Source organism: Protomyctophum parallelum, assembly GCF_964188405.1.
Source record: "Protomyctophum parallelum genome assembly, chromosome: 10".
Classification (NCBI taxonomy): Eukaryota; Metazoa; Chordata; class Actinopteri; order Myctophiformes; family Myctophidae; genus Protomyctophum; species Protomyctophum parallelum.
In genome coordinates this window covers 4,396,095-4,413,335 of record NC_139704.1, presented here as the reverse complement: position 1 = coordinate 4,413,335, position 17,241 = coordinate 4,396,095, and the positions used below count along the sequence as shown (strand labels likewise).

General features: G+C 42.6%; 1 protein-coding gene across 1 annotated transcript in view; it reads right to left on the bottom strand.

Annotated features, from left to right (window-relative positions):
• Positions 1-17,241, bottom strand: part of LOC310866181 (cGMP-dependent protein kinase 1) — a 146,577-nt gene that overhangs the window by 64,128 nt on the left and 65,208 nt on the right. The window contains exons 3-5 of the mRNA XM_083775629.1: positions 14,412-14,475; positions 7,561-7,638; positions 4,623-4,717 (exon numbers count right to left, since the gene is read on the bottom strand). Coding sequence (XP_083631755.1) covers positions 4,623-4,717; positions 7,561-7,638; positions 14,412-14,475 — 237 coding nt within the window. The remainder of the gene's footprint in view (positions 1-4,622; positions 4,718-7,560; positions 7,639-14,411; positions 14,476-17,241) is intronic.

Sequence of the window (17,241 nt, the reverse complement as noted above, 5' to 3'; positions counted from 1 at the left end):
AGTAGTGCCATTAACGCATTCTGACCTGAGATCAGATTCTAAAAATGTCTGTTTGAAAATGACAGTTTTCTGAAAAAGCTATGTTTCTATGTCAGTGGTTCTTCGATTTTTCAAAAATAGCAGACCTACAAGCTCGTATCGCGCCACTCGGTGGCGCGATATGAGCTTGTAGATCTGCTATTTTTCAATAGCTAAAGCATAAACATGATGCCAACACCAAAATGGGTGCCCGTTCAGAATGGGTTAAGTATAGGACTTTAGGCACTACACATACTGTATAGACATCAAGGGGGACTTGAGCCCCTGCCCTATTTCCCCATAAGGAAAACACCACCCCATCCAGACCATGGATGCTGCGTTCACTATGGTGAAACAAATGCAATAGTGAAGTGCGATAGTGGAGCTACAGTAGGTCCCTGAGAGGCACGGTGCCTGATGAGAACGGTGTTGAAAGCTACTTTGGGAGCAGTCATGTTCCGTGGGTGTTTTCCGTTTATTTCTAGCCCATACTGTATATAATACACGAGCAGCACCACTATGCTCACGCGCCTTCTCATAACGACACAGAGAACACTAGTGAAGGAAACTATATTAAATCAAGCGCCTATACTAACTAACCATCAGTGGTGGGAAAAGTAACCACATTTTGTAACAGTACAGTAGCAGTAGCAATGTAGAAACACTCTGGCAATCTAAATGTCAAAGGAAGAAGCAAGCTGCAGCGAATAGTAAATCTAGCCTCAAAAATAATTGGGAAGAGACAGCAACAATTAGGCTGTATCTACAAGGAGGTACTTCGTAAAAAAGCTATCAAGATGATAGCAAACGACCTCCTCTCATCCACTCTGCAGGGAGTTCCAACTACTTCCCTCTGGTAGACGGTACAAAGTACCAAGAGCTAACCGTAACATTTTTTAAAAATTATTTCATACCAAATGCCATTCAGGCACTCAATGATACCATGTCTCGCTAGATTAGTTTTTTTTTTTTTTTTTTTTTCAATGTATCTGCCACTGTTGTCCTGCACTTTTTGCCATGAGAAAATAATTGTGTTAAGTGTTGTTGCTGTTGTTGTAACCGTTTGTTTTTTACTGTTTGAGACCGAAGACGAATTTCCACACGTGGACAATAAATGAAACTAACTAACTAACTAACTGTTACAACTAGTAAAAAGACTGATTACACAATATACTTAAGTAAAAGAACAAAAGTATTGGCAATAAGGGACACGTGTTTCCAAAAAACTTTTCAAGGGATGGTTGCCAGGCCTAATGCTGGTACTGTATTATGTCTGCTGTTTGCATCTTAAAGGACCACTTCACCACTTTTCAACCTATCTTTATATAATAGGTCCTCACTAATAATGATAAAATGGCACGATTTTTTTCTACTCAGTCTGTGTCTCATAGGAGGGCTGTGGGCAGTTCAGAAACCCGTCCACCAGTGACATCATCATTAGGCAGACTTTTTTTTTACAAAAATGTTTAGATTTTCATTATCGTGAGAACGATGGCTTCCATTTTTGCATTGCAACTTTTCAGGACTAGAAAGCCTGCAGTTTCTATTAGCTTGTATTCCCCATCGATGATGTCACTGATGGACGGGTTTCTGAACTGCCCACAGCCCTCCTATGAGACACAGACAGAGTAGAAACAAATTTGCACAATTCTTTCATGATTATTAGTGAGGACCTATTATATGAAGATAGGTTGAAAAGTGGTGAAGTGGTCCTTTAACCCATTCTGACCGGGCACCCATTTTGGTGTCAGCATCATGTTATGCTTTAGCTATTTAAAAATAGCAGATCTACAAGCTCATAGCGCGCCACCGAGTGGCGCACTACGAGCTTGTAGGTCTGCTATTTTTGAAAAATCGAAGAACGACTGACATTTTTAGAATCTGATCTCAGGTCAGAATGGGTTCATCAGACCAGTGTGTGTCCAGTGGAAAACCGCGTATGAATCTGATCTCAGGTCAGAATGGGTTAAGCAGGTTGAACTTATCTTTCAACACCTTGCTGTGCCTGTCAAGAGTGAGTGATGGGAAATAATGGTGAAGATGATAACAAGCGTGGGAGATGAAGACTGACATAGCAAATCAAAAAAGGTGCAAGGAAATATAATGGGAGTCACGGCAGTCAAAAACGATATTTTTGAAACAGTTCAACATATTTTCAGACGGCCAAATTAATATGAAAACGTTTCAGAACCCATGAACTATAGGCTGGACTTAGAGTAGGATAGAGTAGGATGTGTGTACCCGGAGGTTATGTGGGAATCAAAAAACAAACCAAAAAAAATTCTGGCCTTGGAAAGCCCAAACATCCAAACAGAAACCGATTGTGATTGTATTAAAGGTTTTATGACATTCATTTTCATTTATTTTTCTTTTTCTTTTTTCTTTTAGGTTTTATGACCTCAATTACACCCAAAAAAACCTGAACTTTGAACATTCAGTGGATTTTCTGTGGTCTGAAGTTTTCTTTGGGGTTTGGAGCTACTTTTGAGCTACAATGAAAACAGGCAACACAGTGAAACAGTGACATCTGCTGGCAAATCCCATCGACATATATGGGATTTGCAGTAAGTGATGTCACTTACTGCCGGCAAATCAGAGCACCTGTTTGAGCCAGAAAACCCCAGATCACAGAAAATCTACTGAATGTTAAAAGTTCATGTTTTTTGGGTGCAATTGAGATTAGAAAACCTAAAAAAAACAAGAACAATTCCAAAACATTTTATTTAATGTCACAATCCCTTTAAACAACGTTAAACTCACCAACATTGCAACCTGTACGGAAAGCTTGAATTATCCTCTCTATATGCATAGTCTTTGCTTCATAAAAAATCCACCGCAGACATGTTAATATGAGCTACTTTCTGTCAAGAAATTCCGTGCAGGTAATTGTTTTTTTGTAAGGGTTGGGGTTTGGAAGTGCAATGTCCCACTGCCTCTGGCATTATGTGCAATTTAGAAACAGGTCAGCACGCTCCATGCTGCTCAATGCTTTGCCACTCAGTCTAGATGAGGGGGGGGCGTGTCCCGGTGGAAAAGTGATGCATGTGCATACTCTATAATATGGAGTATGCACATGCATACATACATACTCTCAGGGTCAGCCCACCTTTAATGAGACTGCTGTGACTGCACTTTATCTGCAAGCGTTTTGAAATCTGGTTCATGTTTAGTGATTGCCAGTCTGAGGGTGTCATTAAGATGTGAGTCAGTCATACGAGTTCATGGTAGCGTCCCCGACACGTTGAATACTAAACTTATTTGTAAAGTTTGAACGCCAACTTTTAACCAAACGTGGGAGAAACACTGTGCACGCACAAATAAAGAGTGCACTCGCACACGCACATGACGGATTATTATCGATCAAAACAATCCTTAGCGTCGCTTACAAAAGCATGTGTTGCACAGCATGAATGATAAGTAATCACCGACCTGGCTGGATAAATATCAGTGGTCCATCCATTGTGTGACCTGATTAACGAGCAACGGTAGGCAGCCGAGTAAGTTAACAGCTTAGTAAATTAATAGTCTACCGTAGCTGTGTGTCAGATGTTCTGTCTGAAGCAGTCAAAGCCAAGGAGAATGTTACAATTTAATTCACAATCGAGCATCTTGCCCTGCATCGAATATCCCATGATAGAACAGCAGGATAAAAACGGATAGTCTGTCTATCATCCATGCATCCATGAGCTAAGCGTCAAGCCCTGTCTAGGACCCACTTCCTTCAAAACTGTGGCTTTCTTGTTCAATAGTTAGAATCTTCAACTCTCACTGTGTCATGTTTTGACAGCGGCACTAAACATTTTGACACTTTGTCATAGTGATATTTATCCAGCCAGGTCGGTGATTACTTATCATTCATGCTGTGCAACACATGCTTTTGTAAGCGACGCTAAGGATTGTTTTGATCGATAATAATCCGTCATGTGCGAGTGCCGAGTGCACTCTTTATTTGTGCGTGCAGCCGTGCAGTGTTAAAAGTTGGCGTTCGAACTTTACAAATAATAATATTGAATAATATTCAACGTGTCGGGGACGCTATCATGCTGCGTTCACTCTGATGCTCTCATTGCTCTGTGTGCTGCCTGCGAGGGGAACAACAGACACACGTAGCACATGAGCACAGAGTGCTAAAAGGGGGAGGGCCGAGGGCGGTGCGGTGGAAGCAAGGGGAACAGATCTTCAAGCTGAAATGCATCGAGCCTCTACACGTTGTTAGCTTGTAGATCTGCTCTTTTTTTGCGAACGACATTCTGCTGTGTATTGGCAGTGGTGGCTGGCTGCCCGTCAGTCTGACACTTCGGGATCGACTTGAAAGGTTCCCGCGAGCTACCAGTAGCTCGCGAACCCCTGGTTGGTTACCCCTGCTCTATATTAACCCATTTTGGGGCGGGAACCCCTTTTGGTGTTGGCATCATGTCGTGCTTTAGCTATTGAAAAACAGCAGATCTACAAGCTCATAGCGTGCCAAAAGAAGAGCATAGAAGACATAGAAGACATTTTTTAGAATCTGATCTCAGGTCAGAATGAAAACTGTCAGGATGCAGAAGACATTTTTTATAGAATCTGATCTCAGGTCAGAATGGGTTATAAAGTTGAGGACTCACCCCTGCAGGGCTTTCTCTCCAAACCAGTCTCCCTTCCCCATGCTGCGCAGGTAGACAGGCTCTCCGTTGGGTAGGTCCTCCCTGGTCACGTTCACCTGGGGGTGAGACAGATATAGGAGGGTGAGACAGATATAGGAGGGTGAGACAGATATAGGAGGTTGAGGAGTCGGACTAGTTGGACTTGGACTTTAGCTCCTCCTTGATGTGTGTGTGTGTGTGTGTGTGTGTATATACCTCTATATATATTAGGGGTGTGCATTCTACATTCATGTCTCTGAGTTTTGGGAAGTGCATCGTTTTGACAGGTCTTGCCTGCTGTGGACAGTGTGGACAGTGAAACCATTAAACATGGGCAGACGCTAATTAATTTGTAATGGAAACCAGCAACTTGACTGGTGCTCCAAATGATATTCCCATTCGTCTTCGCGACTGCCCGTGTAAACGCAGCATCGAGTGTGAGGGGTTGGGGAAAGGATAGAAAGTACCATAGTGTGTTATTATTATACGCTGTGGACCAGAGCAGGACTAACATTAGCTCCTGTGCTGGCTATAGTAGCTACTCTCGTCAGACAACAACACCACCAACCAGATCGGGTGGAAGCCGGTGATATCACTCAGCTTGTCCCCGTGGATGGGAAATAAGATTTAAAAGGCTATCCGATGGACGCCTGGATTAAAAAAACAGATGTGTGCAATTATGCAATAAAGTTGCGTTGCATCTGCGTGTGCATCCCATCTGTCTGAACAGTGGCGTCTTATGCTCGTGTTGTCGCTGCTGAATGAATGCTGATGACGCATAGTTAAGAGCCTCATGAGCATGTGCCAATCCTGCGATGGAAGTAGCTGATCTACAAGTTATCTACCCGTCGCAATGCACAGCGCTTTGGGGCTTGTGAATCTGTGTTTTTCCCGCAGTTAGTTGAATCGACCAATTCATAACTTTAGAATCGAACCAACATCCGACGCAGACGCTATTTTGATCGATCCAGACACACGTGCTTTGATGCAGTCGCATCGTTAATGTTAAAATCGAGTAACGATTCATATCGATATTTTTTGACACCGCTAATAATTGTGGAAAAGAGACCCTTCGGTTGTAAGTCTGTACAGCCTGGAAATAAGATAAGGGAAACCAAACAGCTGTGCCGTTTTGTGAAACAAGCTTCTAAATTATCTGAAACCCTTCATCTGAATACAGGTTAGCCCTATCCCGATCTAAGCGACGTGTTGTGTTCTTGTGGACGAGCTATATTTTTGGTCACATTCTGAATTTGAGTATGTATGTAGTAGTAGTTTACTTTTGTACTGTAGCCTAGAGTATATTTTGATGCCAGTACTTTTTTTTCAAGTACATTTTTGAGCCACCCCCCCCCCCCACCCCCCCTCCCCTCCAATGCATGCCTTTTGAAGATTATTACGTCATATGGCAGCCAAGTCTATGGGATTTTTAATGTTTGTTTAGAGCATTAAAAGACGACTTAAGACATCATGTGCCCCGATACAGCTCATCCCCTTTCGATGGCATGCGTAGGAGGAGAGCTTTTTTGTTGTGCCTGGCCCAAGCCCCCGCCACCCCCACCCAGAAACGTGCCGAGTATTATCAATCTTACTTGAAATGTGATGTGATGTCTCCCCCCCCCCCCCTTCTATGTTTTATTTTTCTTTGATGTGAGAATGAGAAAGATGTATTTGGTGCTGCACTGCGGCGACATTGGCATAAAGGGCTACGCTTGCATTGTCTAAGACAAATTTCTTCCTCAGGAAGACAAATAATAAAGAACATTGAGCCCCTCGCTTCATACGAGTGTGACAGCCTACTTCTCCGTCCACTGTGACCAACACCTTGGTGGGCGCTATAGCCTCATTAGCCTTTAAGCCATTCTGACCGGGCACCCATTTTGGTGTTGGCATCATGTTATGCTTTAGCTATTGAAAAATAGCAGATCTACAAGCTCATATCGCGCCACCGAGTGGCGCGATACGAGCTTGTAGGTCTGCTATTTTTGAAAAATCGAAGAACGACTGACATTTTTAGAATCTGATCTCAGGTCAGAATGGGTTAATCAGACCAGTGGTGTGTCCAGCGGAAACCTCGTATGAATCTGATCTCAGGTCAGAATGGGTTAAGACAAGTGAGCGATGGCAGAGACCAATGCCGTTAGCACTTAACAAAATCACCACAAGTGTCCTTCAACAGGTCTTACGGGGAAGGAAGATATAGGTCATTTGGGCTTTAATTAATCCATTATCAAGTTTTATTTAGCCACGTTTGGGATATAATATGAAATATCACTAGATCATAAGTCTGTCTAAATCTGAGGGAGGTGTAATAAAGATTTTTTTTATTCTTTATCACAGGTATTGTCACTAGAATCCCATCTGTGTTGGATGTGACAGGTGGTGAGAGCAAGCAATTATAGTTAACAAAAAAACTAACAAATATTGAAAAAGAAAAGAAAAAAGAAAATGTTTACAAAACAATATGCCCTTTAATAGTTTTCATTTTTGTAAATGTTCTGTCCCCTTTTCAATCCTGCGCCAATGCTGAAACAAAAAAAAACTAAAACCAACACTAAAAAGAACACAAAAAAACAGAGCTATTAGCAACAACTAAAACTAAACTAAAATGAAAAATGATAACCTTGGGCTACGGAGGAGGAGTACAAAGAGGAGGAGTAGTAGTAGTAGTATGGAGGAGGAGTACAAAGAGTACAAAGAAGGAGCCTCGTCTGCGGCGTCCATCTTGTCCCTTTCATGTTCTCACCTGAGGACAGCCGAGTGCTCTCGCTCGACACAACACCGTCCACATCCTTGTTATAGAGATACTGTGAAAGTCACCGTGTCCCCGCCAGCACAATGCCCACTATAGTCACCGTGTCCCCGCCGCGCAATGCCCACTATATGAAGACCGGGGGGGGGGGGGGGGGGTCACGCTCACCTTTCCCTTGCTGATGATGAAGAACGTGTCTCCTCTCGCACCCTGTCTGATGATGTACTCTCCATCTTCATAGTGTGTCTGAGAAGAGAGAGAGAGAGAGGTGAGAGTTACTGTGTTATCCCATTCTGACCTGAGATCAGATTCATTCGAGGTTTCCGCCGGACACACACTGGTCCTGATGATGAACCCATTCTGACCTGAGATCAGATTCTAAAAAATGTCAGTCGTTCTTCGATTTTTTTTCAAAAATAGCAGACCTACAAGCTCGTATCGCGCCACTCGGTGGCGCGATATGAGCTTGTAGATCTGCTATTTTTTAAATAGCTAAAGCATAACATGATGCCGACACCAAAATGGGTGCCCGGTCAGAATGGGTTATTCATCAAGGAACATCACGGTTCTCTGGTTATTTCATAACGGTGGAGAGGAGAACCAGAACCAGCTGTATTGTCACATGGCAGCTGGTTTACATGGGTGTAAAAGGAGTGGTAGAATTTAGAATTGTTTGCCGTGCAACGCTCCATTCTGAAGTTTTGAAGAAAGAGAAGGTAGACAGTGCTGTACTTAAGTACAATTTCGCTGGAAGCATTTCCAATTTTCTGTACTTTTTTCTACTCCACCATATCTCAGAGGCAAATATTGTATTTTTTACGACACTTAAGGTACTAGTTGTAGAGAAGCAGCCCGGAAGTATAGGACGAGTTATTCTGACACTGGTCTCACTACCTTCCTGGACTACAATTCCCATAATTCTTTGGTGCACTGTTCCTCCTTGTGGATAGGGGGAGAGCTGTCTTACTGAGACAACATGTAGTCCAGGAAGGAAGTGAGCCCAGTGTCCATGACATCAGAGACAACAGGCTCACTGCTACAATCTAAAATATCTAAAACCACTATTATTACACACATAAAGACCGCCAGGAAAGTGTTCTAAAGCTTCTAAACGTCATTAACATATATTTCTTTGCAAAAAGGGTGAAGTGTCCCTTTAATTTTGAGTAAATGGTCACGCCCCCTCCTAAAGGCAGGGGGCGCTGTATCAAGCAAACTTGAGCCACAAGAGACACCGTACCGTGTGCTAAAGTGTGCACGTTGCCGTGTCGAACGTTGCGAAGTTCGCTCAGCCCTGTTGGGAGTTGTGACCCAATATGGACAGAATAGTAAATTGTGCACTCACTCACACTCACACTCACACTCACACAGGAATAAATACAATATCTGGCAGAGAGGTACTACATAATGATTATTGCTAGTGTCTGTTTACATAATTTCACCGCCGTGTTGACAATGTGTGGATAAAAGCTTAGACATCAAACAGTGGTAGGCGCTTATTTATTTATTTCATCCGTCTGCCTTCGCCTGAGAATTCCTGTTTGGCGTGGAGTGTTTATACGTCATTAAATTCCCTGGAAATAGGACTTCAAAGAAACAGCATTTTCAAAAGGTTCTCTTCATTAAAAAAAAATCACACCCGTGTGAACTGAGTGGTGCAAGTCCCCCCCCCCCCCACCCCCGTCTCTCATTAGCAGGCAACAGTGCAGCACTATCTCTCTCTCTCTGTTTCTGGCACAACAGCGCCACTTTTGCCCCTACTGCTACTCATAGTCACATAGGTTAACACGGACATTGCTGTTCCTTGGAGTGGTTGCACCACTCCAAAAAATAACCCTGTTAGCGAAAGGTAAACATAATAAACATTTCGATTGTACTATTTTAGGCATGTTCCATATTGTATTGTATACTGTTCAGAAATTGCACGTTGGATGCGATGCAGTTTCAGATATTATGTTATCCTATTACGGTTATTATATCCAACCTTTAGGTTGCCATCACTTATAGCATGTGTATAATGCATTATGATTATGATGACATGTATAGCCTGATAGCTATTGTTTCTGTTACAGCCTGTCTGTTATGGTTCAGCTTGTGCTTGTAGCTGCTAATATTATATAACTATAGTTTGAGCCTTGTGCTCATTAGCAGAACTACCATACCACCGATCTGTGTCACACAACTGTGTGTCTAACGTACTTCTCCCCAAGATATCATGTGCATTAAAGCATAATCATCACCACCTACATTATTATGGTAAAACAGTACAGTATCTTCCAATATTTCATGAACATGACTGATTTGTGTTCAAACCATTATAACTTTATTGAATTGTTTATTCTTTATTTGTATTATTTTATGATTAATCTACTAGAAGGAAAGAAAACAATTTAAAACTAAGAGTTATTAACTTACCCTTTTATCATGAAATATACAATATTGTAAATTTGTGAAATGTATTTCTTAACTTTTGTAAGTGAACTATTGTCTGTCTCACTCTCTGTGTTGTATCTGTATTCTGTAGTATGTTACAGTATGTATGATGTGTTATTGGGTGTAATGGACCGCAGGAAGAATAGAATAGCCATGTGTTAATGGGGATCCATATTAATAATATATAAAGTAAAGAGACAAAGAACCATTTAAGTCCATAATAATTATCAGGGGAGATATGGGACTTTTGGGGGAGGGGTCCAAATAAAGTATGGACATAACCCATTCTGAACGGGCACCCATTTTGGTGTCGGCATCATGTTGTGCTTTAGCTATTGAAAAATAGCAGATCTACAAGCTCATATCGCGCCACCGAGTGGCGCGATACGAGCTTGTAGGTCTGCTATTTTTGAAAAAATCGAAGAACGACTGACATTTTTAGAATCTGATCTCAGGTCAGAATGGGTTCATCAGACCAGTGTGTGTCCGGTGGAAACCTCGTATGAATCTGATCTCAGGTCAGAATGTGTTAAATGGTTATTTTTCCTCGACTCTTCTGATCGACCCATAATTCCACAGCGGTTCTGTCAAGTAGCAGTGTTCAACCTCCAGTATGTATGCTGTGTTTCCTTGGTATGCCACTGTAGGCCTGTGATTCTCAACCTTCATTCGTCCTGGACATGAAAATGTTTGAGAAGCACTGGTGTAGACAATGCACAGCTTGTCTGTCTGTCAGTCAGTCAGTGTGTGGTGTGTGTGTGTGTGCGCGTGCATGCGTGTGCGCGAGGGGGAGAGGTAATGGTCCATCACGGACTTTATGGCTCTACTCTTGACGTGTGTGCACACTTGAGCAGCTTTCTTTCTCCCCATGAAAAGCCCCAATCAGTAACACAGTGATACATCTTTATCTGCTGCTGAGATCTGTCTGCCTGGAGTATTCCCTGCTCTAAAGTAGTGTCTGTGACTGTGTGCCCAGGTGATGATGGTCGTTGATGCTCATCAAGGAAGGCAATTATGTTTCAAACGTAATGCTACTTCTTTTGCAATGTAGTTACATCATCTTTTTGAAAAAAGCTCAGGGGGGGGGGGGGGGGGGGGGGGGGGGGGGGAGATAAATTATATAAAATTTAAAAAACTGTAATTTTTCTGGAAAATACTTTTTGTTTAAAATATCGTGAAGAATCGTATCGTGAACCTCATATCGTGATACGAATCGTATCGTGAGTTGAGTGAATCGTTACATGCCTAATATATATACCGGTATATATATATAATACAGACACACCCACACAGTATTATAGTTTAAGACATTAACCCATTCTGACCTGAGATCAGATTCATACGAGGTTTCCGCCGGACACACACTGGTCTGATTAACCCATTCTGACCTGAGATCAGATTCTAAAAATGTCAGTCGCTCTTCGATTTTTCAAAAATAGCAGACCTACAAGCTCGTATCGCGCCACTCGGTGGCGCGATATGAGCTTGTAGATCTGCTATTTTTAAATAGCTAAAGCATATGATGCTAACATATGATGCTAACACCAAAATGGGTGCCCGGTCAGAATGGGTTAAGACATTAAAACAACACCAATCGCAATGCTCACAAATTCACAATGTGTCACAATGCTTGCAGATAGGCAGATATTTGGGGCTTAATTTAATTTGTCATGTCGTTTTGTAATGGAGGCTATCCCGAGGGGACACCAAATCTATCTTCTGGGTCTTGTGCTGAAATGTGTGGTAAGCCTTAAAGGTGTAGGTGAAACGGAAACGGTGATCAATTTATTTTGAAGTTTCAACATGAAACACCGGTCTGAAGTTTCTGAACCAATCAGAGCGTCGCATCCCTTCAGGCGATGGGACGGCAGCTAGCGACGGTAGCTATGCTATACGCAACACGCATGGTGTGTGTTTGTTTACAAATCAGATTGTCGGCCAGCTGTACCAGTTTACTGTTATGTGGCTTATTTCTACCCTATAATGTTTTCAGATACATATTTTAGCGTGATGATTAAGTTGAAACCGAGTAATACACTGTCTGGATGTTATCTTGAATGGGAATAAAAACGGAAGATTTCTGTAATCAATAGCAGCTGTGTTGGACGGATGCGCAGATATGGGGAATTAAACGGGTGGGCTTCATTTTTATTGGCTTTTATCGATGTGTATCTCTACACGTCATCACGCAGCACGTTTTCGTTTTAACCCATTCTGACCTGAGATCAGATTCATACGAGGTTTCCGCCGGACACACACTGGTCTGACGAACCCATTCTGACCTGAGATCAGATTCTAAAAATGTCAGTCGTTCTTCGATTTTTCAAAAAATTGCAGACCTACAAGCTCGTATCGCGCCACTCGGTGGCGCGATATGAGCTTGTAGATCTGCTATTTTTCAATAGCTAAAGCATAACATGATGCTGACACCAAAATGGGTGCCCGGTCAGAATGGGTTAATAAATAAATAAAACAATCGTTTTTATGGACTTTTGATATAAAAACACACAGAAATGAGAATTTTTCCATTTTTTTTGGCATCCATTGTTATAGGTATGCCCATATGATGACCACGGATATGGTCTAAAAGTGTGAAAAACTTCTTTTTCATTTCACTATGCCTTTAATCTAAAAGCTGTAGCAGTTTGCTATATTGCGGTGACAGAGCTCAAACTCTCCTCCTGCCAAGGCTCAAGGGGTTCAAGGCTCAATGCGCCAGAATGGAATAGGGCGCTTCGTTGCGTCTGTGGATCTGCTACTTGTGATGCGTCTAGTGTGATGCTGTAGTGTGTAGTGTGATCACGTAAGGGTGTTAATGTTCAAGAAAAAAAACTAAACTAAAACAGAAAAGGTTATAGAATATGAAGATAGGAGGTTTCTGCCCGTTTCGGTCCTTGATATGAACATATTTGAGAAGCACTCAAACAGTTCACTTCATGAGGACACTGCTTTATGACAGCTGTAAAGTTCACTTAATGAGAACGGAATTAATCGAAAAATCTAAACCTCCCGTTAACGTAAAAAATGGAATGACAATCAATATCAGTTATCGCGGGGTCAAAAGAGCAAAAATTTATATTTTTTCGCTAATATCACTAATGTTGGATGTAATTTACGGCCTGCTTGCCACCGTGACTTGTCTAATAACCCATTCTGACCTGAGATCAGATTCATACGAGGTTTCCGCCGGACACACACTGGTCTGATGAACCCATTCTGACCTGAGATCAGATTCTAAAAATGTCAGTCGCTCTTCGATTTTTCAAAAATAGCATACCTACAAGCTCGTATCGCACCACTCGGTGGCGCGATATGAGCTTGTAGATCTGCTATTTTTAAATAGCTAAAGCACAACATGATGCCGACACCAAAATGGGTGCCCGGTCAGAATGGGCTAATAATGTAATCCTGGGCGCTATACACTCCCTCAGCCAACCTGGGGAGAGACATGAACTGACCCCCAGCACCGACACCGTCCCCAGCGGGGAATCGAACCCAGGAACTTCTAGCTGTGAAGCGACTACCGCTACCAACGGTGCCACCGTGCTCCTAAGCGACTGGTATTTTAAACGTCATTCAATCAGTGAGACAAAAGCGTAAATATCAACAGTAGCCTCTGGTGATGGCAACAATAATAACCAGGCAGAGCGGGTTTGACCCCTTTCTGCATGCTGCCAGTGGTTGGATGACGATAAAAGTGATGTGCTATAGAAGCCAGTGGCACAAATTCCGATTCGCAATAACGTCTAAAAGCAAAAACAACATGGAATTCATAAAGGGGTGTTTAAGTCCCTGAAATGTGCGGATCACAGGTGTAATTTCATTTACGGCTGCCAGGCTGTCATAAAATCCCAAGCGCATTCTCGATACGTTCATTTGCATTGTTTCCACGGCTCATTTAGCACCATAAAAGTTAACTGGGAACTCAAGCGCGATGACGTGACGTCTATGGTCTCATGTTACCAACGTGACAGATCTACAAGCTCCCAGCGAGTCCGTATACCACGTCGGGACACACCGCGTGACAACTTGTAGATCGGCTTATTTTGACAAGTGTGTCACTCACTCGTTGCGATGGATCCACTATACATGTAACGCCCAGGATTCGCACACACTCCCGTTCACACGCTCCCACGTGGAAAGCCAACATCTTAACCACTAAGCCAAATGGATATCCCCGAGATTTCCCACACAGATCTCGCACAAACAAATCAATAATTAACGTGTATTATTTATAGGTGCACCAATGTATAGGGGCCGATATTTACCTTGTTAACTGCCACCGGTGCTGACCGGTGCAAAAATAAATAACGACCTACTGCAAATAGCAGCCATTTGGAAAAATACGGTATACAAACATCGGCATCTGTGACTACCGGCTATCGGCTGGATAGTTTTTTTAACATCGGTATCGGCCAAGAATTTCCACATCGGTGCACCCCTAGTATTATTATTATTTTTCCCTTTCTCCGTGCCGTCACACAGGAACACTTCTTCCTTCTCCATTCACCACCGAGGCCTCCAGAGCCAGGCAGTACTCGGTCGTACCGCCATGCAAGCGAGGCTTACAAACAAAAGACACTCACCTCCTCAAGGACATCCGCCAGCTTGCTGAGGATTTCTTCCTGAAGGCCGTGGAAGGTAGGAACACTGCACGAGACAACAAGAACAGAGAGAGACAGCACACCGCGGTCAGATTCAGATTGGCAGCAGAGGAGGATGAATAAGAAGAGCCTCGGAAAGTGCAAATGAAAAACTTAACACCGTAGGCCTTAATTGTATGGACAATATGACTTCATCAAATCAATGTCATGGTCATTGATTGATTGATTGATTGAAATATTTATTAACAGTTTGTAGAATTTACAGTACATTTTAAGCACAAACTCAATACAAAGACTGTTAACTGTGAGTGGACGACCCAATTAAGCATTACACTTGTTTACAACAGGGTCCACATTGTTCAATTCATCAAAACATTTAGAGACATACAGACATTTAGAGACATACAAATAGACATTTCTATGTAGCTAAAGAACAGAACAGGAATTCATCATATAGGAAGCAATTCAGATTTTACAGAGGCCAGTTTCGAATTGCAGCCATCCGTAGGTGCCCTTTGAAGAAGGCTCAATGAAGAAGGCTCAATGGCTGACACACGTTGGTGTTTTTGAGGGGCGCTCCTATTATGCAGGTTTAATGTTTGTTTTTAGTTCAATGTTTGTTTTAAAAAAACGCCATTGACAATGAAGGGAAAGTTTACGCATATTGTTCCTCATTACGTCATATTGTCTCTTTACTGTTAATGGCGTTTAATGTTTGTGTTGGCACTGTTTGTTTTTTACATCACCATTACATCACCCAAATCAACATGCACCACGCCCGCGATTCACCAGACCTGGATACGGTTTAGCTTTTTTTTACGCTTGACCGGGCACCCATTTTGGTGTCGGCATCATGTTATGCTTTAACTATTGAAAAATACAAAAGAAATACAAAAAAAAATACAAAAATAGCAGACCTACAAGCTCATATCGCGCCACCGAGTGGCGCGATACGAGTTTGTAGGTCTGCTATTTTTGAATAATCGAAGAACGACTGACATTTTTTGAATCTGATCTCAGGTCAGAATGGGTTCATCAGACCAGTGTGTGTCCGGTGGAAACCTCGTATGAATCTGATCTCAGGTCAGAATGGGTCAGACCTGGAGGAGACCTGTCATTGATCCAGGCAACAACGCAACATGCCTGGACTTGGATTAATGTTTTTGCCCTTTCCTCTCTCTCTCTCTCTCTCTCTCTCGCATTGATTACCATTAAAACTCATTCACTGCCGGTCACATTGGACGTGTGTTTCGAGCTTTCAGATCTGCTATACATTTGTGTGATGCTGTATAGTGTGTGATCAAGTAGGATTAATTTACGGAAAAAAGGTTTCTGCACACGACATATAGTTAATTTAATTGCACAGCCCCTATCCGTTGTGGTTGTGAATCAATTATACAATACACAACACAAGAACAGAGAAGAAGAAGAAGAATAGATAAGACCAGCACACAAGGCGCTCCAACGCCGAACCTCAAGGGAAGAGGAAGCACTGCATGCACTACAGCTAATTGTCTGTATATTGTCACTGTACAACTGTTTATCCCATTCTGACCGGGCAACCATTTTGGTGTCAGCATCATGTTATGCTTTAGCTATTTAAAAATAGCAGATCTACAAGCTCGTATCGCGCCACCGAGTGGCGCGATACGAGCTTGTAGGTCTGCTATTTTTGAAAAAAATCGAAGAACGACTGACATTTTTAGAATCTGATCTCAGGTCAGAATGGGTTCATCAGACCAGTGTGTGTCCGGCGGAAACCTCGTATGAATCTGATCTCAGGTCAGAATGGGTTATTTATTCCAGCTCCGGTTGCACGGCTACATAAGCGTCAGATCCTAACGCTCCGAGTAATGGGACTCTGGTGTTTGTTTTTCGCTTTGCTCCTTTGCCACAGTACTAGAGGCCACGTGAATGCTATCGAGAATGTACTAAATAAAAAGAAAGACTGCCCCAATGTTTATGGAGGGGCTGAGAAAATATAACCCACGCCGGGGGGAACAAAGGGCTTTATCTCCCTGGCTAATCTCTCTCTCTCTCTGTCTCCATCTCCCCCCTCATTTTCCATGCTTTATTACAGTAATCTGAACCATCTCGCCTCGCTCAGCCTCTCCTCCATGCCCTCGCCCGCTCCGGGGGCCGCCGCAGCCGATCCCCCGGCTGGCAGTTTGTGCAGTGCTGCATGGTGTACTTTACATAACCCATTCTGACCTGAGATCAGATTCATACGAGGTTTCCACCGGCCACACGCTGGTCTGATTAACCCATTCTGACCTGAGATCAGATTCTAAAAATGTCAGTCGTTCTTCGATTTTTTTCAAAAATAGCAGACCTACAAGCTCGTATCGCGCCACTCGGTGGCGCGATATGAGCTTGTAGATCTGCTATTTTTCAATAGCTAAAGCATAACATGATGCCGACACCAAAATGGGTGCCCGTTCAGAATGGGATAAGTAAAAAGCGTCGATACCACAATATGAAAATACTCTTTGTTAGAAGTCGTTTCTGGGCACCTATAGGGCTGGTAATCCAGAGTTCCAGACAGCGTGTTCCAATCCCAACGACCGTTACTTCATGTCACCCCCCCCCCCCCATCTCCTCCTACAGTATGTCAATAAAGGCCCAAGGATATTTTTGCAGCGCAAATTGATGCATTTTGAGCTTGCGGGATCTGCTATCTACTGTAAATGCTTTTGAATTTTGAATCCTGTAAAGCAACACAGACAAAATAACGTAACTGATGACTTGACTGAACATAACCAAAGTATTGGCATCAGTTTTTTGTTTTGTTTTTACTACTACTAGGGAAACC